The sequence below is a fragment of the Staurois parvus genome, unplaced genomic scaffold (genome assembly GCF_062004578.1).
Source record: "Staurois parvus isolate SC_StPar_1 unplaced genomic scaffold, SC_StPar_1.0 ptg000886l, whole genome shotgun sequence".
Classification (NCBI taxonomy): Eukaryota; Metazoa; Chordata; class Amphibia; order Anura; family Ranidae; genus Staurois; species Staurois parvus.
The window spans coordinates 5,571,274-5,595,528 of record NW_028318682.1 but is presented as its reverse complement, the minus strand read 5'-3'; the positions used below and the strand labels follow the sequence as shown (position 1 = coordinate 5,595,528).

Sequence of the window (24,255 nt, the reverse complement as noted above, 5' to 3'; positions counted from 1 at the left end):
GCTCATGTGCAAGGATAGATACTGCAAAAATAACAGTCTACATGACTGGATATTGATTTATGGTTCAATAGTTTTTTTTATTAAATTTACATTTTGTTACAAACGATATAGAGTACACAATACCAACAGGAGTTGAAGCATATAACAATACAAATAGTATATTCAACCTACTAGATGTTTCCTAATTCAACAGAAATACAACTTGTTACTGCTAACATTAATCAGCCATTCTATATCTTTTTAACAAGGAGAATCCCTTGAAATAACTTTCTGGTCTTAGGGATCTCTGCTAATTATTGTATCTACAGTTTATAGTACATTAACATGATGATCACTGGGAAAACAATGCTCCGTACATTCGGGATAAGTGATGAGTCCCCCCTTATAGCCTAAAAATCATTGGTTTCAGTGGTTACTTATCTGAAAGGCAGAAATTTCTCCCCTAGCAACCTCCATAGGACCCCTAGGCTTCTAAAGAACTGTGGTTGAGAAAAGCTGACATTAAAGTGATTGTAAACCCTTCATTTATAAAACAACCCATTCCGCTTAAATCAGAAATGACATGCAAAACATACAGTATATGTATAGAAAAAAACCCCCATTATAAATACCTTTTTTTATAAGTGATCCCATTCCTTCTGGTCATCATTGAAAGAGAGCAGGATAGCTAAAGAACTGACCACAGTGTGTTCTCCTACTCAGTGTGGTCAGTTAGTCAGACGGACTGGCAGTAACACCAGGGATTTTACATAAATGATGCAAAACAAAGATAACAGGATACTTTGTAATACAAGTACAAGGTACAGCAAGCACATATCAGGAATATGAAATGCTGGGTTTACATATTCTATAATGAAACTAGAGAAATAGAGGGAAAGCCCATTGGCTGATCGGGGAAGGAGGATTTACTTAATACGGACTTGACAGCACAGGGTTTTATATGCCTCCCGATGGCTGCAGTCATTGTTTATAAATGTCATAGGCAGACTCCTGCCTGTCAGGTTGAAGCAGTTGGGTGTCCGCATTACGGGCCAATTGCTTATACAGCCCCTGATACTGCCCCTCACGTACACACATGCCAGCAGATTCAGGGGAAAGAGGAGAGCGGATATTTGTGTGACCAGGAAGGTGATGTGTGATGTCACTTCCGGGTCACAGCTGTCACATTCTCGTTCGAGAAACAATTTATTGCACTGCGGTCTGCATTGTAATACATTGAATGGAGGCCAGAAGAGACATGCAGGGTCTTGTAGAGTTCGTCACCATTTCATAGGCACACATAAATTTAAGGTTTGGGTATCTATTTACTTGGCACAACCTCGTCTTTTAAATTTATATAACTTACTGAATTTGTTTGCCCTGAGAATGCTTAAACATTTGTAATTGCAACAATTTTCTGCGTTAAGTGGTGCATTATCTGACAGAAATATAGGGGTGTCAATATTTTTGGCCAAGACTGTACATGCTCTAAAATTAACTTTTGTGCATTTTGTACTGAAATTTTGTGTTTCATAAGCTGTTCTATTTACTTGGCACAACCTCATCTTTTAAATTAGGGTAACTTACTGCGTTTGTTTGCCCTAAAATATACTTTAGTGTGTTTTTTTATAAAAGTTTGCATTTCCTAGACCTTTGTGGTAATATTGTGTGACATAAAACAATTGGAACTACCACTATTTTATTCTCTGTTTTCAGAAAATATATGTTTTGGGGGTTTTGTGTAATCTTCAGGCCTAAAATAATTTTTTAAACATATGTGCAAAAAAGGCAAAAATGGCTCTGGCAGCAAAAGGGTTAAGGACTGCATGTTAAGTACCTTGGGGGGAGAGTGAATGCAGAAGAGGAAGGAGTCAGTAAAAGGGCCATGGTCAGACCAACCCTAAAGGCCCGTGTCAGTTCCAAAGAGAAGCTTGATGATGGTATAGTTTTGGTGGACTTTTTTCTTGTTCTAGGCTGTTACCTCTCTGATCACGAGAGAAAGAGATGCAGTTCATAGTGCTGTTAAGATTTGACAGTCTTTAACAGTCACTAAAAGAGGTCCCCTATTCCCATCATGCCCTGAGGAAGGAGAAGGCCTTTCCCCTGTAATGTGTATTTGATGCTCTTAACCAATAAATGTCTCAAAAAGACCTCTGAGAGATATGTACTTTTTTCTAGGTGTACCTTAATGCTTTACTGATCGTTTACTTAGAGGACATGGACCATGTGCTGGAACAGAATTTAGAAGAGATCAGTTGGCCTGACAAGAAGGAGAGTGTGTTCTCTCCTCTGGAAGGGATTTTGTGTCCAATAACCATGGTGAGATAAGAAAAAACATCAGTCCATTATTGGTGAGCCACTGTGTAGGCAAGGTGTAGTTCTCGAAACCCGAAGAGGAGAGATCTCACACAGAGATCAGTTAATACAGAAAAGTATATTAATGTGAGGATACTGAGAAAGTGGTACAGGATCTGCATACATGGCCGCACTGGCCTTACAGCACTTGCAAGGTACTGTGCAGAAGATATCCATGCACATTGTTGATACCTAACAGCATCTTACAGAGGAGGTGGTTGAAAGGCAGACCAGCAACAAGGCACCTGAATGAGCAAGGGCTACTGCCTGCGACAATCCCTACTCTGTCCTTCCTCCACTAGAACTTTTCCCTTCACTAGACAATCTGTCCCTAGCCAACAGGGTCTCTGTCCCTTACCTAACCACTTTGCGAAAAGCGCGCCAACTGAAAGGGGACAATGCTATTTATTAGCATTGGGTACATCAAAGGTAGCAGTGTTCAATCAGACAGCTGCTCTCCTGATGGCACCTATGGGGGCCTTAGAGGAACATGGGTTTCCCTTGCCATCTGCTCCCTCTGTACAGTGGTCGCCGGACAGTGCCACGTGCCTACAACTGGGTATATCCACCGAATTTGGTAAAATGTGCCCAGTTGTTCGCACTGAAGAGAGCATCCAGATACAAAGTGAAGGATTCTGGTGAGTATTAAATACCAGTATGTCATAACTTTGTAATTGATTTCTATGACCAGTATGCTATGGGAGCTTGATTTCAATGTAGCCCAGATTGCTAGATATTGATCTAAAATAGGGAGAGTCATCTTTTTGCAACACTTGTCTTATTTCTTTTGTCCATTCTGTTTCTCTTTACAGGTATCCTCTCCACTTTAGGAAATGGCTATGTATTGCTGATGGCATGTAGAAGAAAAAAGAAGCTCAGACCAGCTGAGATCATGACCATGAATTTAGCATTTAGTGACTTGGGAATATCAGGTAAAAGCGAGAGCCATTAAATCTCAACCCGAGTATTCGAATTTGAATTGGTTGTGCCGGTTTTAAAAATAGTAATGAACAGGTATTACTGTAGTACAATTGAAGTCCTCTAACATTCATGGATTCATGGATTCATGGATTTGAACTCCCAATGTCAATTACTAGTCTGCAACATTTGGACACAGTACATGATCTTTTCATGCAGTTTAAAGTGCATCCTCTTTGGAGAGGTTGTTCTTCAATGAAATCCCCAAACACCCTAAGTGCAGACAACCTGGGCTTATATATTACCTTTAAACTCAATTCAGGATTCTTACTGCTTGCATGGACTTGGTCATCTACTCCTTATTTGATCCTTTCACTCCTATGGGGAGAACCACACTCAGGGCAACCGCTGGAGACTGCCGCAAGTATGGCTACCCATACAATTAAATGGGGTCTCAGTGCACATGCACAGAATTGGGATGACTTGGCCAGGTGCATTCTGGATCACTGAATCAGGATCAAAGACTAGTATAAGCCAAAGCTGCCTTCACTCAGAGGGGTGGAGTCTTTATTAACCACTTGCCCTCCAGAATTTTTACCCCCCTTCATGACCAGGCCATTTTTTGCTATACAATGCTGCATTATTTTAACTGAAAATTGCGTGGTCATGCAAATCTGTACATTAATTAAATTTATGTATTTTTCCCCCACAAATAGATAATCTGATAACCTCTGGGTTTTTTATTTTTTGTGCTATAAACAAAAAAAGACAATTTTGAAAAAAAAAGCAATATTTTTTACTTTTTGCTATAAAAAATCAAACAAAAACATTTTTAAATTCTAATTTCTTTTAGGCCAATATGTATTTTGCCACATAATTGTGGTAAAAAAAATCCCAATAAGTCTATTGGTTTGATTGGTTTGTGCAAAAGTTATACCGTCTATCAAGTGTGGTATATACTGTATACTGGAATTTTTTCTATATACTGGTAATGGAAGCGATCCGCGACTTATAGTGTCACTGCGATATTGCGGCAGATAGTCTGACACTAGCTGACACTAACTGACACTCTGTGGGAACCAGTGACACTAATACAGTGATCAGTGCTAAACATACACACTGTCACTGTATTAATGACACTGTTTGGGAAGGGGTTAAACATCTAGAGCAATCAAAGGGTTAACTGTGTGCATAACCAGTGTTTTTGTGTATACAGTGTGGTGATTTTACAGTGTGGTGATTTTGCAGTGTGTTGGATTTTATTCCCTGCTTTGCAGGGAAAGAAAATTCAGCAGATCAACACTGACAGGGCACAGCTCTGCCTTGTCTACATAGGCAGAGCTGTGACTTGTCACTCTCCTCACTGATGAACGGGTGCTGGCGTTCATTAACTGGCTGGCACCCATTGATAGGCTTCTGCTGTGACTAATCACAACAGAAGCGGCACGCTGGGGGCACGCGCTCGCCTCCTACACCAGAAAGTGCAATATCACACATATATGCTGCCCTGTGGCAGTATATCTGCAATAGGGTGTGTGGAAAAGGGGAACTTTACCAACGTCCCAGTAGTCACTAGTCTCTGTCAATTATCTGCCTGCTAGTAGCATTTCACTGAAACCTTTATTGAGACCTTGGCAATCTCTAAGACCCCAAGGTTAAAACTAAATCCAAGAATATTGCAAAAAATGCATAAACACTTCCAGTGCATAGAGGTCTACCTTAAAGTCTGCTTGTGTAGTGGATCATCAAAAGCAATTATATAGCATCCTTCTGGTATGCATTTTTGATACAGCCCTCTTCAGATTGGGGAATTTAGCAGACAACTGTAACAGAGCAAACAAGGTGTACACACCTAGTGCATTACCAAAGGTTTATTGTATAAAATAAAACATACAGCCAAATGGATACTAACTAAAATAAATGTATACAGACATTGAATGACACTAAATCTCAATCCAGAGCATGATTAGCGGAGGCCAAACACATCATAATCCTGTGCTGGCCACTGATGCATTTAAGGAGACATATGCCCTTCTCCAGAGTTTTGAAGAGGAGGTGCGTTGTCCGAAACGCATCATCTGCCAGTGCAGCATTACGATGTGTTTGGCCATGCTATTCCTGCACTGGATTGAGATTTAGTGTCATACAACACCTGTATATATTCATTTTTGTGAGTATCCATTTGCCTGCATGTTTTGTTTTATACAATAAACCTTCGGTAGTGCACTAGGCATATGAGCCCTCCTGTGTGCTCTTTTACATAAATCCAAGGACATTCTGACAGCCAAAGCTCCAAGACTTGTGTATGGCGTCAGAGCCTGCCATTCCCACCAGCCCTGCCACATATATTACTATTAGCATATCACTAGGATGGCCTGCCTTGTTGGTCAATATAAATTTGAAAGAGATAGGAAGGGGCAGGCATATTTTTTTTACTATGAAGAAGCACCATAGCTTTGCTGGAATGGCTGGGAATTTGGCGGTAGAGGCCTGGTTTTGTAGGATGCTGCGTCCAAACCTCCCCCTCTCTCACTGATTTATGTCCCAGCACAATTTTTTCTTATTGATCTCGTTCATGTAGTGAGAAACTGTTTTTATACTTTCCTGTGATTTCATCACTGGGTTTGTAAAATTCCTGCAGGGACAGCTGCTGGGAGGTCAGTTCCTATTGATGCATTCAAGTCCCCAGAACTACATCTCCCATGTGCCTCTTCCCAATGTGTGGGCAGACTCTTGAAGCATTGTTTCACTGGGAAAGAAATCAGTTTGAGCATTTATAGAAGAGTGGGGGTAGGCAGAGTTCATTAGTCCAGCAGGCAGGGGTGAAAACACTGTTTGAAATGTCAGTGCTGTGAAGGCACTGTGTTGTCAGTCCAAATGGGAAGTAAGAAGGTTACTAGATTTCTGGCAGATCAACGGGTATTTTTATATACTCGCAGTGGTTTTAAAGGGAAAGATGGAGAAATGTGCATGTATTGCAGAGATAGGCCTATGGAGCCGCTCCCCATAGACACACACATTGGGACTTATCCCCACCACCCACTTCCTCCTCACTGAATTTGATTGACAGCAGCAGGAGCCAATGACTCCAGCTGCTGCTCAAGTGCTGTGTGAAGAGGAAGAGAGGGGATAAGAGATGCAGCCGTGCACAGCGCTGGATCCCTATTCTCCCCTCTCTTCCCCTTCACATAGTTACATAGTTACAGAGTTAGTCTGGCTGAAAAAAGACAAACGTCCTGCCAGTTCAACCAAAAAAGTTATAATCCTATACTCAGAGTTGATCCAGAGGAAGGCAAAAAAACCCAGCAAAGCATGAACCAATTTGTACCTGCTGGGAAAAAATTCCTACCTGATCCCCAGAGAGGCAATCGGATATTCCCTGGATCAACTTTACCTATAATTGTTAGTATCCAGTTATATTCTGTGTATCTAGGAATTAATCCAGGCCTTTTTTAAAGCAATCCACTGAGCTGGCCAGAACCAACTCTTGAGGGAGTCTATTCCACATTTTCACAGCTCTTACTGTGAAGAAACTTTTCTGTGTTTGGAAATTAAGTTCACTATATGAACCACTGATGTATTTATACATGTTGATCATATCCCCCCTTAATCTCCTCTTCTCAAGAGAGAATACATTCAGTTCCTCTAATCTTTCCCCATAGCTGATCTCCTCCATGTCTCTTATCTGTTTGGTTGCCCTTCTCTGTACTTTCTCCAGTTCCCCAATGTTCTTTTTGTGAATTGGTGTCCAAAACTGAACTGCATATTCCAGATGAGATCTTACTAATGATTTGTACCGGGTAATATATCTTTCTCTCTCTGGAGTCTATACCTAATACATAGGGAAGGGGAAGGAAACAGAAATAAAAAAAAAAGTTTTTTACCTTAATGCAAGGAATGCACTAAGGTAAAACATTTTTAGCTTTAGTATCTCTTTAAGGACTGGGCAGAGAGATCTGATAAAGTCATTGGTATGCATACTGCACACATCCATAACCTCATGTTTACGTTTTGTTGACCTAAAATTCTTTTACCCAGGAGCCAGGAAATTGAGAGGACTCCCATCAATATTTCTTTATTTTCACAGCTTATAGATATATCACAGCAGAATATTCCTGCAGTGTTCCCATGAGTGTGTTCCCTAGTGCTTACCTTCAGACCAAGCTTAGTATTGTTTTCAGAATTATCCAAAAACAATTACAATGATTTGTAGAGCAGCAAAAGAAATATTGAATTGTCTCAAGTGACTTTGGTGTGGTAAAACCTTCCATCATAGAGTGATATACATGCAGTCAGTAATAGAGAAAGGGTTTAAGACATATTTTAAATGCTAGCCCCATGTATTCTGCTACATATTTTTGGTAAAATAATCCCAATAAGTTTATATTGACTGGATAAACTTAACATCATAAACATTTAGGATGAACAAAGGGTTAACTGTGTGCCTAACCAGTGTTTTGTGTACACAGTGTGGTGATTTTACAATGTGTTGGATTTTATTCCCTGCTTTGCAGGGAAAGAAAATTTAGCAGAAAATAGGCAGAGCTGTGTCCTGTCACTCTCCTCACTGATAAAAGGGTGCTGGCGTTCATTGATTGGCTGGCACCCATTGATCGGCTTCTGCTGTGACTAATCATTGACACTTCCTCCAGATCTCCGACTGAAAGGCTGTACTGTGATATAGATGTAGAACTGGAGGAAGAGTGTGCAGGGGCCTGGAATTGTACCCGCCATGTACTGATCTGATCTCACTTGCATTGCTTTGCAGGCTCATTTTCCAAAAATAACAAATGCTATTTTTTTCTGCCAATATACTGTATGTGCATTTATTTTTATTCACCAGATATATACACCCCCCTGAAGAAAAAAGATGGATGTACATTGATACCTGTTGCCCATATAGGGTTTAAAGAAAAAAAAATGCACACTGGATTAAATCATTTATATTTATACATATCGTCTTTTAAATGTATTAATGCCTCTAGAAGTATATCCATCCATCGTCGCATGATTCAGCAAGGTAATCTACGTCAATAAACTGGTTCGCTGAGCTTCACGCACGGCAGATCCCTACTTAAAAATGACAAATTCCCATCTGCGATCATTTAAATTACATAGAATTCCGTTTGATGCCAATGGGCAATTTGATGTTGGAGCGCCACCACATATGAATCAATTATTTATCTGCAGCAAATGTAAAGACCATCCATTAAACCACAACACTGCCATCTAATGAGCATTATATAAACTGCAATGCTGGTTTACCAGCAGCATTCTCAGTGTGTAAATCCAGACAATAAATTGCGTGCATGTAATGCCTAGAAAAGTCACATCAGAGTTGGAATGGATTGAAGAATTATACTGATAAAATATTGTTCTGAAACCAATATTTGCAAAAACAGAGCTGTAATTAATAGGGGAGTTTAAAGTGAATCTGTGAGGGTAGAGGGATTTACTAAAGCTGGAGTACACAGAATCTGTGTATAGTAGGCAATCAGCTTCTAACTTCAGCTTGTTCAATTAAGTTTTGATAATAAAACTTGGCAGATGATTGGTTTCTATGCAAAGCTGCAGCAGATTGTGCACGCCTCAGTTTTAGTAAATCCCCCCCCATTGCTATAAAGTAATTTTTTAAGATGACCTTCACAGTTATACTTGCTGAGTTCTACCCTTTGGTACTCCTTTCTGGTGCCTAAATAAAATTATACAGATAGCTGTTGCATGCCTTTGGGATATGCGGTTAGTACTGCCTTGCCATGGCAGATGTATCATTTGCCACTGGGGATGCCAAGTGCATGAAGTTATTTTCTTTATTAAAGCAGAACTTCACCCAAAAAAGAGATGTTCTGCTCTTCCTCCTCTTTAACTTTTGGCACTAATTAATTTTTTATTTTATTTTTTTATTTTGGGGGGGGGGGGAGTGGGTTTTTGACAGGTACTTCCTTCCACTCCCCGCTTCTGCTTGGGTCAACTAGGCAATTCAAGTGGAAGTTTTCCTCCCTCCCTCCCTGCCTACATCCTTCTGGGACATGTCACAGGTCTCAGAAGGCTGCAAGGCCATTCGCTAAGGGCTTGTGCATGCGCATTGGGCAGCCAGCTGTGAAGCTCCAAAGAGTCACAGCCGGCTGCCCACAGTTAACATGCCAGTATCAGGGGCTGAATACTGGTGAAGAAACCAGCCTGGGTGAGGATGGATCATTGGATAGGTGAGTGCCTGTTTGTAAAGGTCAACAGCTACTGTATTTGTAGCTTATGACTTAAAATTTTTTTTGTGGGTGAATGATCTAGGACTGTCATCCTTATTTTCCTTGACTAACTAGCAAAAGCACTGCCCTTGAAAAGACACGTAGTCAGGGCTGTGGATAAGGACGTACCACCAGTCCTCCTGTACAGGGACCAGGCTAGCAAGAGGGGCCCAGGCAGCTGAGTTAATCGGATGTGGGCAGGGAGGGTGATCAGTATGGTGGTGGTGGGGGGTCAATTACTGGAACTGATCCCCTGTATGGCTCTCTCTGCAGCAGCTGAAAGCTGGCTTCTTCTCCTCTCCCTCCCGCTGGTATTCAGCTGCTGCAGAGAGCCATACAGGGGATCGGTTCTAGTAGTTGACCCCCCCCACTGCACCCTTCCTGTGTACAATACGTTTTCCCTCTACTGCCCTGGCCCCCCATGTGCCCCCACCACTCCAGTGCTGTTCGTTTCCCTCCTCTCCTTTCCATTGGCAGCTGCAAGCACACAATAGGATCCTTCAGAATGGAAAGTGGGGGAAGGTTCTGGTAATTATGTCACATTTCCCAGCCCCTTACTTTCCTGAATAAAAACAATGAGCGATCGGTACCAATCACTCACTGTGTTCATTCATAACTGAAGCATAGTAAACTGTACTTTTGTTTGGGGAGGGGGGCCCTGTCATGTTGGCTGTATGTGGCCCTGTGGTTTCTAACAGCAGCCATGCACGTAGTAGATGAGTTGAGATTTTTCAGCCCTCTCTGGGTGCTTGTTTCCTGTCAATCAAAGACCAGGCAGTAATTTTAGGATCAGAATGACAGTCTCAGAAAAAAAGACTTTTAAGAGAATTGCTTTGCATATGTTTAGGGAGGTGGTAATTATAGTGGAAGAACATAAACTAGAGATGATGAATGTATTACAGCACATGAAAAGATTTTGTCATAACAATATACAGCTGTATGTCATGCTATGTGATCACTGATTACTTGCCATATTGTTTCAGTGACGGGAAAACCATTCAGCATCATATCCAGTTTCAGCCATCGCTGGGTGTTTGGCTGGAGCATCTGTCAGTGGTACGGATGGATTGGCTTCTTCTTTGGCTGTGGTAGTCTCATCACTATGACCGTGGTCAGCTTTGACAGATACATGAAAATCTGCCATCTGAGATATGGTAAGTTCAAGATTGGGAGAAGACTGGAAATGCAATATATTAGAGCCCATCTCTTTAATAGAAAAGTACATTTTTTTTACCAGCTATTATTATTTTCAGCAATTTTAAAGTTTATAAACTGATAATAAATTTCCCCAAGGTGTTCCTAGACCCTGGCCCCCAGGGAATGTGCCCTGGGTCCTCTACTGAGTGCTCTAGGTCTTCTTTGAGATATGGAAACTTCTATGTGTTATACAGTTCTGGAACATTGTATCTTCTTTTTAATTCTTCTATTATTTATTTCAATAGACCCATTCATTTTTGTTCAGTTAAAAAAAGATTATATTGGTCTTAGATTTGAGTGAGAGTGGTCATCATGGTGTCCTACCAGACCCTCAACATTTTAATTTGTGTGCCCAGAGGTGCCCCTGGTCTATTAGGACTCCAGAAACAGCCCTGGTATTCCCTTTCAATTATTTGCATCCATTTTCATTTTTCAAATAAAGGATGCACCCCCATCACTCAATTTGCAAAGCTTGCTCTGTTTTCCACTAAGAAAGCCCAACATTGCCTGTGTGTTTAGGTTAACAGCCCGGTGATATAATAATCTTGTACAGGTTAAAGGTCAGAGGAAATATGGTGTCCCTCTTGTAGACAGGGTTGGCAAAGCTCCTCCACTTGGGACACAAATATTTATCAACAATCTCCCTTAAGAAATCTATTAAGATTAATTAATTCTACTTTTTCAGACTGCTGGAACAAATGAAAGGCAAACACCTGAAAGACAGCATGTGTAATGTACTTTGTATATCCAGGGATGTGGGCTTGTTGCTGGGCTGTCTGGGGTAGGCTCCTGGCTGGCCTGGGTGCCTGGCTGTTGATTGGCTAGCTGTTAAGCAGATTACTGTTTGATTATATCACTGTTAGATGTTAGCTGTTCATTAGATGTACTGATGATATTACTGTTTACAGTTTTGATTGTTTAGGATAATGTGATCAAGCTCTTACCTGATTCTGTGTGGTATAAATCCTGTGTAGTATCAATTCTATGAGTTAACAGTAAAGAGGGTGCAATGTCCAATTATAATTTCTTGGTCCTGTGTCCCAGAAATGAGGAAGCAGTTCTCTGATGGAAGCACCCAGGAGGGGTGCCTGGCAGTCCGCCACAAGCTTCTTACACTGTATTAATATGACACACTAGGGGAGATTTACTAAAGCTGGTTCACACAGAAACTGATGCACCTGTGCATGGTAGCCAATCAGCTTCTAGCCTCAGTTTGTTCAATTAAATTTTGACAATAAAGCCTAGAAGCTGATTGTTTTCTATGCAGAAGTGCACCTGATTTTGCACTCTCTAGCTTTCATAAATAAACCCCATAGTCAGACAAGTCCCTTTGTAATGGGGATATCTGGCTGAGGTTAGATACTTTCAATGTAGGTGCTAGAGGAAGCACAAAGATGGTCATGACCAAAAGTAATGGGGAATGTCAGGAAAGTATCTCAGAAGTCAGAACCGTCTGGGTACAACAGACAATTAGGTGGGAGTTGTGTCACCCACAGGTAGATAAATACATTCTGCAAGAGGCAGGATCCAAGAGTATCTTGTCTACCCCTGAGTCTCTTGTGGTGGAGTCATAGTTGTGTTGGCCCTTGCTGAGAGTGATAGACACGCAGAAAAGCAAGAGTGACAAATAGGGACTCAAAATAGGTATATAAATAGCTATTGGGCAAAGAATGCTTAAATGGAAAACAGAGGTCAATTTAATGATCAAACATAAAGAGATAAAAGACCATAAGAAATATAAAATTGCACTTACATGGACAGGCAGAAACAGCCATGTAATATCTTCCTATGGCATCTGCAGAGCTGGGCAGGTTAGTGGCATTTGATAAAGGAAAAAGAGAGGAAGGCGCCTCTAAGTGCAGTATAGCCAATTTATTTAGTAAACAATGGATAAATTGCACGTACAAGATAAATAGTTATAAGAGACTCATCGTGTGGTAATTAGATCCAGGTGGGACATCCAGCCGTCCAGCAGCAAAATCTGTCTATAGGATCAGGAAGTAGAGTCCAGGATGTGTCTGTGCATAAAAATGAAGCTAGGAGAGCAGAGTCGGATGTAGGAGGTGAAGGGGGTGGTAATGCATTTCGGAGAAATATAATTCCTGTACAATGCAGGAAAATATGTAGGTCCTTCGGACCCAGGAACTACGTGCCTCCCTCCCATTCCCTTCACATTATAAAAATGTCAGGGTTCTACTGGGGCTCAGGTCTGAAGAAGGAGCATGATTGAGCATGAGATTGGGCAAAGACACAGGGGCCCCATGATCCCCTATTGCCCGGGGGCCCCATGAGTTGTCAGTCCGCCCCTGCTACCACTGTAAAAGAAGACAGTCCTGGGTAGTAAGATAATCCAGTTTCCCACCAGAGTGCTCCTTCCCCAGGGGGTGTAGGTCTACTCCTATCCTGCTGATGGGTCGGTAGAAACTACCAGGCCTTCTAGCTGGGCCGCTCCTTCCAAGCTACATAGGTGGTCCTCACTCTTAGAACCGGGGAAGTCTTGAGCTTTCCTCCCTCCAAGGTCCTCTGCCTGTAGGTGAGCCTATCTCCATCTGGTCCCCCTCCCTGACTCCTGCAGGCTCAGTCACTCTTAAGGGCTGTCCTGGCCCCTGTCAAGGTCCTACCTTTCCTCAGAGCTGTGCTGCTCCATGTGCTGGCATCCATCTTAGGTTTCTGCAAAGCAAGGTGGGAGCCTTTATGCTTTCAGGCCTCTGCGGCTCCTCCTCCAGGAGGGTGTGGCTGATCACATTTAAGCCTGCTGTCTGCAGCTGCTCTTTGCATTCGTGTCCTGTATGTTTCATTGCCGCAAGCTCTTGTTCAGCTCTCGTTGCTCTACTGGAAACCGACCTGGCTTTGTCAAGACATTTCTCTGCCTTATCCCGTTACCTGACCTCCCGTTGCTGAACCCGGCCCGTGACCTGAGTATTCTTGCCTACCGTCTTGTACTGTCTGCTCCGCTGTTATCGACCCGGACTGTCTGACCACGCTATACGTCTTCCCATCTGGCTCCCACCAGCTATATGCCATTTGCGGTAGCCGTTACCACAGCTGGGGTTTCTCGGGGGTCGTGACCTGGTCTCAGGCTACGTCAAGTCCATCCCCACCATCAGGGGCCCTGGTGAAAGGCAGCCTGGGGCTTAAACTCCACGCCCTGAGGGATTCCGGTTTGTGGGTGGTGGCTGTCGCCAGTCGGTGCGTAACCTTACCATAAGGCCTGCCTGTCCATTTTCCTGCTCCTGCCCTGACAGCCCCTTGCCAAGCCTCCTGTTTGGAATTTGCCAGGATACCTTTAGAGTGCAGACTAGCCACTTCTTACTTCTTTTCACTGTTTCTAGAACTTTCTCCAAAGTTCTAGTGCAGGGAGAAGTCTCAGAAAGCCAGTCTGCAGAGCCTTTCAGCTCTGACCCAAATTTGACCCTGCTAGCTATCACACCCAGGCTGCTACTGAGCCCTCCTCACTATTTGTGATCTAGTTCCACCTAGCTATCTAGGAGGGTGCTACACTGGCAATGTTCTAATCCATCTGTAAACACCTATGTGTGCATGGGCATCCAGGCTAACCTAGAGGTGTGTTTACAGGATGAAAAAAGAGACGCCAAACGCTTGTAAGTGCTGAGTGTTTTTAATCCCAGTGTGCATGTAACCTTAATGTATCTAGTACACCATTCCCAAGCTCTGTTTTTACCCCCTCCTCAATATCAGAATGTTTTCTCATTTAAAAAAAAATTGTAGCAAACAATTAAAACACCTTGAGGTGTTTGCTTTCCAAAAAGGGTCTTTTGGATTTTTTTTGTACTGTCCTGGCATATTTAGTTTAACAGAAAGAAAGGGAACATTTTTTTTCTATCTTTTTTCCCTTTTTTGTATATTAAAAAAAACCCCCCAAAAAACAGCGGTGTTTAAATGCCACCAAAAGAAAGCTCTGTCTCCAAAAAGTTATATTAACTAATTTAGGTGTAATGTTGCCTGATGGTGTAATTGTCAGTCAAACTATTCCAGTAGTGAAAACTGGAAAATGGCCTAGTAATGATGGGGTATTACAAGCTGTTACTGAAATGGTTAAATTAAAATGTTTGTGTTTCTCTTTTGTTTCCTCTAAATATGCACCTTAATTTTTTTTTTAGGTACTTGGGTGAAAAGACGACATGCCTTCATTAGCCTGATCCTTATCTGGTTCTATGCATCCTTTTGGGCCACTCTGCCAGTGGTGGGAGTGGGGAACTATGCTCCGGAACCATTTGGAACCTCCTGTACATTAGACTGGTGGCTGGCACAGGCTTCTCTGAGAGGGAAGGTCTTTGTAATCAGCATCATGTTCTTTTGCCTTATTCTGCCCACCATTGTCATTGTGTTCTCCTATGCAAAGATTATCGTCAAAGTCAAGTCTTCTGCTCAGGAAGTGGCAGTCTTTGATACCAGAAATCAGAAGAGTCACACGTTGGAGATCAAGCTGACCAAGGTGACCTACTGGCCTGTGCCATCTCATTAAAAAGGCGAATATCATTTTCCCTAACATTGATTCCTATAGAAGAAAGCCATGAGAAAATTCAATCAGTAGAGTAAATGGCCTAACACCATAGGCCAAGAACATTCAACCAGAAGAGGAAATAATATGAGGGAGACCTCTGTTATGTGTATGGAGATTCCTTTGCTCAACAGTGAACTGCTATACAGATTTGGTATCATTTGGCAGAAACAGAACTCCATTGTTTGTCTCAAGTGATCTGTAAGTCTAGGTTTACATAAGTGTGTTGCAGGAATGCGCAAAAATCATGCAAATTTCTTAAATGTATTCATTTTCCAAAACATTGCGACAAAAAATTACTACTTCAGAAAACTTTCCATGCCGCTTACTAAACATCTCTACTGTAACTGTCTAGTTTCCAAAAAGGGGTCATTTGTACTGTCCTGACATTTTAGGACCTCAAGAAAGGCTGTCATCAGAAATTATCCATTTTATTTTTTTTTTCAACATTTTTGTTTTTTATTCATTTATATAGCAAAAAAAAACCCAGTGGTGATAAAATGTCACCAAAAGAAAGCTTTTTTTTGTGTGTGAAAAGATTATAAAAAATTTTATTTGTGCACTGTGTTGCATGACCGCACAGTTGTCAGTTAAAGTAGCGCAGTGTTGAAAAGCAAAACATTATTATTATACAGTATTTATAAAGCACCAACAGTTCGCTCAGTGCTGTACATTACAAAGGGAGATAGAACATGCGACAATACAATAACAATACAATATGATACATGAGGGGTTCGAGGGCCCTGCTCCTTCGAGCTTACAATCTAGGAGGGAGGGGATAGTGGTACAGGAGGAGATAGCTGTGGGGGATGGAGTGGTAGGAAGAGTGGAGGAGGTCGGCAATTAGCAGGGGGTGGGGTAGGCTTCCCTGAAGAGGTGGGTTTTCAGGGTGCGCCTAAAGGAGAGGAGAGTAGGTGATAGTCTGATGGGTTGGGGTAGGGAGTTCCAGAGGATACCAGGGGTAGGGAGTTCCAGAGTGACACCCTGGAGAAATCCTGGAGGCGGGCATGGGAGGAGGAGACCAGGGAACTAGAGAGAAGGAGGTCTTGTGAGGAGCGGAGTGTGCATGTTGGGTGGTACTTGGATATTAGGTCGGTGATGTAATTTGGGGCAGTATGGTGGGCAGCTTTGTACGTCAGTGTTAGGATTTTGAATTTGATCCATTGTGCAATCGGAAGCCAGTGGAGGGATTGGCAGAGGGAGGTGGCGGAAACGGAGCGGTTGGTAAAGTGAATTAGTCTGGCTGCCGTATTCAGGATTTACTGGCCTGGTTATGAAGGGGGTAAAAACGTTTGGAGCTCAATTGGTTAAAGTCATTGTAAAGGCTGAAGGTTTTTTATCTTCATGCATTCTATGCATGAAGGTAAAAAACATTCTGTGTGCTGCTTCTCCCAGAGCCCTTACTTACCTGAGCTCCTTCTCAATCCAATGATGTGTACATGCGTTTCACATGATGAATAGCTCTGCCATTTTTACAGTTAAGTACCTTATACTATTTTCTCTTCTGGTTAAATGTACTAAGCCTATAGCGTTGGGCTATTTTCTCTGTTGGTCAAATGTTCTCTAAAGGATAAGTTCACCTTTCTTAACATGTTACACCCATATTCCTGGTGTAAAATGTTACGATCTGACCAGCCCCCAACCCCCCCGATGCCCGATGTGACAGCCAGCAGGGGATCTTCTCCCCCCTCTGTAGCTGTCACAATTTGAAAAAAAAAACATGGGCGGACAGGTGGGCAGAGTCATTCATTCACAGCATTCTGTGAATGGGAAAACTACAAGTCCCAGCAGCCTTTATGGCTGTTGGCTTGTGATTTTCAATGAACTACTACGGCACTCCACAGCGCTGTGGTAGTTCGTTGAGCCTTCCTGTCAGTAGTATTTGCTTGCACATATGGGATGTTTGATCATCAGATATACTGACAGGTCAGGGTGAGACCTGCATGGCACCAGCGTTCTGCTGATCCAGGCTCCAGAAACAGAAAATTTTAAAAATGCACATTTTTTTACCTGCAAAAAAATGTGCATTTATTATTTTTTGTTAAAAGGTGAGCTTATCCTTTAACTCTTCTGGCCAAACAAGCCACAGGATTGTGAATATTCCCTCTAGTGGCAATTTGTATAAAAGCACAGTCAGATTTTAATGGATATATGTTTTTATTGGGGTGCTGTCTAAAATGAGTGGCAATTCGGTGCATTGTAGCACACAGGTTGCAGTGCATTTGCAGTAACACATGGTAAAAATTGCATTGAGTTAACACAATGCAGGGATGTGAATGGGCCCTAAGTTATTGCTGACTGCAGTAACAGGACAGGTTCATCTAGTGCCCAGGACAAGGAGGTGGAACTTTGTCTCCCTACCCTGCTCCTAATGCATGCTATAGAATATGTGTAGTGACCTGCACCCATTCTCTGCTCCTTTACTTCGAGTGTCCATGGATTGCATGGAGTGTGCACTGCACATGCTTAGCCATTTGCTTGCATTTTACCAGATAAAAGATAGGTGCGCATGCGTGGTGTGTTCTTGTGTCAGCTGTGGGTGGACAGGGTGGAGAGTGGAGCAAAGCATGACAGAAAAGACATTAAAGTTACACTAAAGGTTTTTTGTTTGTTTTTTTTGTAACAAGCATGTCTATACTCACCTGATCTGTGATCTGTGCAGTGATTTTGCACAGAGCATCCCCAGATGCTCTTCTTTTTGGGTCCCCGATGGCGCTCCTGGCACCTCCTCCTCGAACAGTGCCACCAGGGAAAGCCACTTGCCCTGGGGGCACCACTGTGTGCTTATCCTCGAGCCTCTGCTCTATGCATCCATAAGACATATAGAACCACGGCTTGCCCCCCCCGCTCTCCTCATTGGCTCACCGGCTGTGATTGACAGCAGCGGGAGCCAATGGGCTCCTGCTGCTGTCTCAGCCAATGAGGAGGAAGACAAACTGTCGAGAATGTCACTGGATCGGAGGGGGCTCAGGTAAGGATTGGTGGCCACTGCACAGAGAAAGTTTTTTTACCTTCATGCATAGAATACATGAAGGTAAAAACCTGCAGCCTTTAGAACCACTTGAAGGTGTGGTTTGCCGGTTGGTAAGGGGGCACCCCCCTATCACTGCATCCTGGACAGCTGTCCCTTCTCCCAATCCCTTGTCCCAGCACTGCTTGACTGTATCCAAGGCTGCTGTTAAAACCATGGGGCCATATACAGCCAACCTGACAGCCCCCCCCCCCCCCCCCCCCCCCACACACACACACACACACACACACACACACACACACACACACACACACACACACACACACACACACAGAGTTATGAATGAACACAGTCAGTGATTGGTACCGATCACTCATTGTGTTCATTCAGGAAAGGAAAGGGCTGGTAAATGTGACATATTTACCGGACCCTTCCCCCACTCTCCTACTGTGTGCTTGCAGCTGCCCATGGGAAGGAGAGGAGGGAAGCCGGGAGCACTGCAGTGGTGGGGGTACACAGGGGGGCTTGGTCAGCAGGGGGAGACATATGGTGCACAGGGAGGGTGATGGGTGCACCCGGGGGGCAATTACTGAAACCAATCCCCTGTATGGCTTTCTCTGCAGCAGTTGAATGCTAGCAGGAGGGAGAGGAGAAGTCAGCTTTCAGCTGCTGCAGAGAAAGCCATACAGGGGATCGGTTCAAGTATTTGCCCCCCCCCTCCCCCCGGCCCTGCTGATCACCGTCCCTGCCCACATCTGACTCACCCAGCTGCCTTTGGGCCCCTCTGCTGGTAGTTGGATCACAGGGACAGGGAAATAGTGAAAATTTGTTAGACCTTTCTGTACTCTGTCTAAAGAAAAAAAAATTGGACTGAAGTCTAGAGATTAATGTATCAAAGTAATCTGAGTTGGAAAATTCTACAATGGCCATAAACTGCAAATGTTTCCCATTCAAGAACAGATAATTAGGTGAATGGTCGTAAGCAGAGTAAGAAATGGCTGGTGAATACATTTCTACACGTGGTAATAAAATGGACCAATGGAGCAGGAAATGGACCAAAGGAGCAGGAAATGGACCAATGGGTGCTTCAAAAACACATCACAATATAATGCATAAAAATCATATCTATTGAAATTCGCACAAAATATGCAAACATGTTCTCCTTGCTTCCTCCACCAGGTGGCGATGTTGATCTGTGCCGGATTCCTCATTGCATGGATTCCCTATGCTGTTGTGTCGGTCTGGTCAGCTTTTGGGAGTCCGGATTCCGTCCCAATTGAATTTTCTGTGGTACCAACTTTGCTGGCAAAATCGGCGGCAATGTATAATCCCATCATTTACCAAGTTATCAACTGCAAATGCTCATGCTTCAGATCCAGCAAGGCTCTGCAGAATTCCAATTCTAGGTACAGTGTGACAAATTAACCTATTAAATACCACTCACCAGTATTCCCTGTTCTAAATACAGAAATGTCTATAAAGGAAATTTGTTTTAATGAAGCAGGAGAACTGAAAATATTTTTTTTTAAAAGACACACTCGTTTCTAAGGAAATTGTAAGCATAGGATTAAATACTTTATGCTGAAATTGAAGAACGCCATTCACTGGCAGTAAAGAGGTGAAACTTTCTCTTATTCTGAAACCACAGGCAAACCCTGACATGAGAGAAACCAAAAACTAACATTTCATATACTTCAGCTTTCCAGTTCTTAGATGGTGTGGCTGCATTAGTTTTATTTTTTTTTACCTTTATTTTCACTTAGTAATCATGCAGATAATATACTTCCTGTTTCTTCTTGGATACGCTCGTTACTCTTCTGTGTCTCAGGAGAGAACTATGGTTGTCACACTGGCTGAACTTCAAATAGGTTTTTGTTCTCTCTATTACATGGTGGGTTGAAGGGACTACTAGCTTGTACAAAAAATATAAGGTTGATTGAGCTACACTATATTGCCAAAAGTATTGGGCCAGCCCTCCAAATCATTGGATTCAGGTGTTCCAATCACCTCCATGGTCACAGGTGTATAAAATCAAGTACCTAGGCATGCAGACTGCTTCTACAATAATTTGTGAAAGAATGGGTCGCTCTCAGGAGCTCAGTGAATTCAAGCGTGGTACCGTGATAGGTTGTCACCTGTGCAATAAGTCCATCCGTGACATTTCCCTACTACTAAATATTCCACGGTCAGCTGTTAGTGGTATTATAACAAAGTGGAAGCAACTGGGAACAACAGCAACTCAGCCACAAAGTGATAGGCCACGTAGAATGACAGAGCGGGGTCAGCGCATGCTGAAGTGCATGCTGCGCAGAAGTCGCCAACTGTCAATAACTAAAGACCTCCAAACTTCGCGTGGCCTTCAGATTAGCACAACAACAGTGTGTAGAGAGCTTCTTGGAATGTGTTTCTATGGCCAAGCAGCTGCATCCAAGCCTTACATCACCAAGTGCAATGCAAAGCGTTGGATGCAGTGGTGTAAAGCACACCGCCACTGGACTCTAGAGCAGTGGAGTCATGTTTTCTGGAGTGATGAATCACGCTTCTCTGTCTGGCAATCCGATGGACATGTCTGGGTTTGGTGGTTGCCAGGAGAATGATACTTGCCTGACTGCATTGTAGCAAGTGTAAAGTTTGGTGGCGGGGGGATTATGATGTGGGGTTGTTTGTCAGGGATTGGGCTTGGCCCCTTAGTTCTAGTGAAGGGAACTCTTAAGGGGTCCGCATACCAATACATTTTGGACAATTTCATGCTCCCAACTTTGTGGGAACAGTTTGGGGATGGCCCCTTCCTGTTCCAACATGACTGCACACCAGTGCACAAAGCAAGGTCCATAAATACATGGATGAGTGAGTTTGGGGTGGAGGAACTTGACTGGCCTGCACAGAGTCCTGACCTCAACCAGACAGAACACCTTTGGGATGAAGTAGAGCAGAGACTGCAGGCCAGGCCTTCTCGTCTGACATCAGTGCCTGACCTCACAAATGCGCTTCCAATCCTTAATGGGGAGCAGGGGACAAAGGCTTAAAGCGGAACTTCCTCTTTTGGGTGGAGCTTTGCTTTAAGGTTCAGCCAACTAATCTAATTATCCTTGCTGGATGCCTGTATCCCTGACACCCACGGAGAAAACTTCACTGCAGGGACTCCCTGGCCTCTTCCGGTCTCTGATTTTCCATCACTACAATGGTTAGCAGCTTTGGGTCTTTAGGCAGAACAGCAGTACAGAAAAACTTCACTGCAGGGACTCCCTGACCTCTTCTGGTCTCTGATTTTCCATCACTACAATGGTTAGCAGCTTTGGGTCTTTAGGCAGAACAGCAGTACAGATAGTCCAACAGGGAAATGCCCCCCCCCCCCGGCCCTTTTTTCTCCATTGAAAGAAGTTATTTCATTGATTACACTGCCTGTTACATGATCTGTGAATAGGGGTGAGTCTGATCAGTCACAAGATATCTTCCCCACCCCCCCATTCACAGACTGTCTTAGAGTATAATCAATGAAATAGAGGAGGAGGAAGAAGGGGATGTGTCCCCGTCAGACCATCTGTACTGCTGTTCTGCTTAAAAACCCTAAACTGTTAACCATTGCAGCACTGACAGTTCAGAGACAGAAAGAGGATGGGGCATCCCTGCAATGAAGATTTCTACAGGATCCAGCTGTCTGCACAGCTTTGGACATTGGACCGCTAAGAATGCACTACATTTCCCCAAGTCTTATCCCTTTAAAGAACCTGCAAGAAAAGAAAAATACCTGTTGATCTTCCAGAAATGTGTTCAGTTCCTAATTACTGTACCTATTGTGGTCTGACAACACACAGCATTTTGTGGACTGAGCAGTGTCATCCCTTGCCAATTCTTTCTTCTAAACTACTCAAACTGTAGTCCTAAGATAAGAACTTGGAGGGAAAATTAGACTTGAGATAACAGTAATGAGAATAATGGACACAGGGCAGCTCTGAATTTCCAAATTCCATCCTAATATGCTCTAAACATACTCAAATAAGTAAATAAATATATGTGAAAGTCCATATAATCTCCACCCTAAAAAACAGAATTGAATTATTCACCAGTGTCCATAAATAAAGTCATTCAAAACTCTGATTTTAATAAGGAAAAATTCCAAAATCTTTGCTGCCGAGCCCTCCAAAATGGCTCCAAAGGAAAATGTGAACCTCAAAAAAAGAGAAAACTCATATAGTGCATTACCTTTATTAAATCAATCCTCAAAAATAAAATAAAAACTAAATTCATAAACCAAAAATGCACTGTGCAACTTCAAATAAAACGTGACCACATAAGTGATAGTGAACACTGTGTAACAACCGTGATGGTGGTGAATCACTCTGTGAATTGAGATAATCCAAGTGACAATACAGTGTGTACATCTAAAGTGTGAGGAATATATGCCCTTACCAAATGACTATAAAAACACGCCTGTAGTCCCGCAGGGGATATATTCGTATAGCTCCAAAAACACCTTCACAGTAATACTCTCTTAGATGTCATCACAGCCTCATAAGTACTCTCATCATGGCCTTAATAGGAGTATTATTATTATTATACAGTATTTATATAGCGCCAAAAGGTTTGCTCAGCACGGTACATTATAGTGGGGGACAGTACATGAGACAATACAGTAACAAAACAATACACGAGGGGTTCGAGGGCCCTGCTCTTTCGAGCTTACAATCTAGTACTCCATAGTACTCTTAGCACCCATGCTCCACAGATGTATATAAGATATATGATAAGGATATAGTGTAATTCTGTTAAAAACTTCACAAATATACTTTATTAATGCTCTTACACCCCTTATGATTAAGTCCTGGAAGTGACGAAACGCGTCAAGAGACACACATGGAGGAACCGGAAGTAGCGGAGCGGCCATCTTGAGTATGGGAAAAGTATACCAAACACTCCTGGAAGCTGCTCAGAGGTTTGGAGTCATGGGAATAAGGCGTTTTTGATTTCTATTTAATGTCAGAGCATTAATAAAGTATATTTGTGTAGTTTTAAACGGAATTCAAGGGTGAAAGATAGACTTTTATGCTTTAGGGTGTCGTTTTTATAGATTTGGATACCGTATTATATTTATTTATTAGCTCTGAATTTCTGACATGATCAACAGGTATTTTTTTCCATTTGTCAAACAAATATAACAAAACACGTTCAATGGAAAATTTAAAAGACTAAAAGGGAGTCGTGAGAGTAGTTAATTTTTAGACGTACACTTTAAAGTCTTTAAATAGCATAACAGACTCATAATTAGCATTTTTAGAAGTACCAGCAGGCTTAATTTTTTCCCAGTGCACATTTCCTTTACAATGCAGTATAGGGAAGCACCACACCTAGGGTTCTGGTAAATGTGGACAGTAGAGCAGTTGTGGTTCTATTTTATTTCTTTAATTATTAAACTGTTTATTTTTTTTATTACAGGGTCTACACTATAAGCAGGAGATCCATCCCATCAATGGAGTAAAGAGAAAAGGAACCTTTAAAAATGGACTGTAATTATTAAATTATTCAAGAGATTTTAGGGAGACCCTTGTATTTTACAGAAAATTTAATTTCCCCATATGTGTACATTAGATCTATATATGAACAAAAATTTGTAAAGAGAAATGATTTATTGTAAGGTTGTGCTATCACCTCAAAGTTGTTTTTTTATGTTGTAAAATGTAATTATAATGGGACTTATTTTGAAAAAAATAATGGTTAAATACGAATTTTAATGAAAAGGTCAGTATTTGGAGTTTACAGCTAGTGATCACAAAGGCATAGAGGTTCAATACCAAAGGATGTATGTACCACAGTTGCACATGTGGTTCCCTGTCTATAAGGATAGGGGAAGGACAGGACTCAGTATGAGTTCTGATCTGAAGCTTAAGCAGACCTTCCCGCTTTTCCACTATTCAGGGAAAATTCCTAATAGGAGTCCATTTTAAACTCCCAATGGGCAATAGCATACCAATTTTGAAGCAGAAGTGGAAACCTACAAGAGCCCTTGGTCAGACACAAGACAACTGGCTGACAGCTCGTTATTTTTGGTGTTAGGGTGGTGAAGAACTGGG

General features: G+C 42.4%; 1 protein-coding gene across 1 annotated transcript in view; it reads left to right on the top strand.

Moving 5' to 3' along the window:
• OPN5 (opsin 5) overlaps nt 1-23,974 on the top strand; it is a 58,164-nt gene extending 34,190 nt beyond the window's left edge. Inside the window, exons 2-6 of the mRNA XM_089656123.1 lie at nt 3,147-3,266; nt 10,481-10,651; nt 14,816-15,150; nt 19,367-19,593; nt 23,621-23,974. Of these exons, the coding sequence (XP_089512249.1) occupies nt 3,147-3,266; nt 10,481-10,651; nt 14,816-15,150; nt 19,367-19,593; nt 23,621-23,663 (896 nt within the window). The 3' untranslated portion in view covers nt 23,664-23,974. The remainder of the gene's footprint in view (nt 1-3,146; nt 3,267-10,480; nt 10,652-14,815; nt 15,151-19,366; nt 19,594-23,620) is intronic.
• Nucleotides 23,975-24,255: the final 281 nt, after the last annotated feature.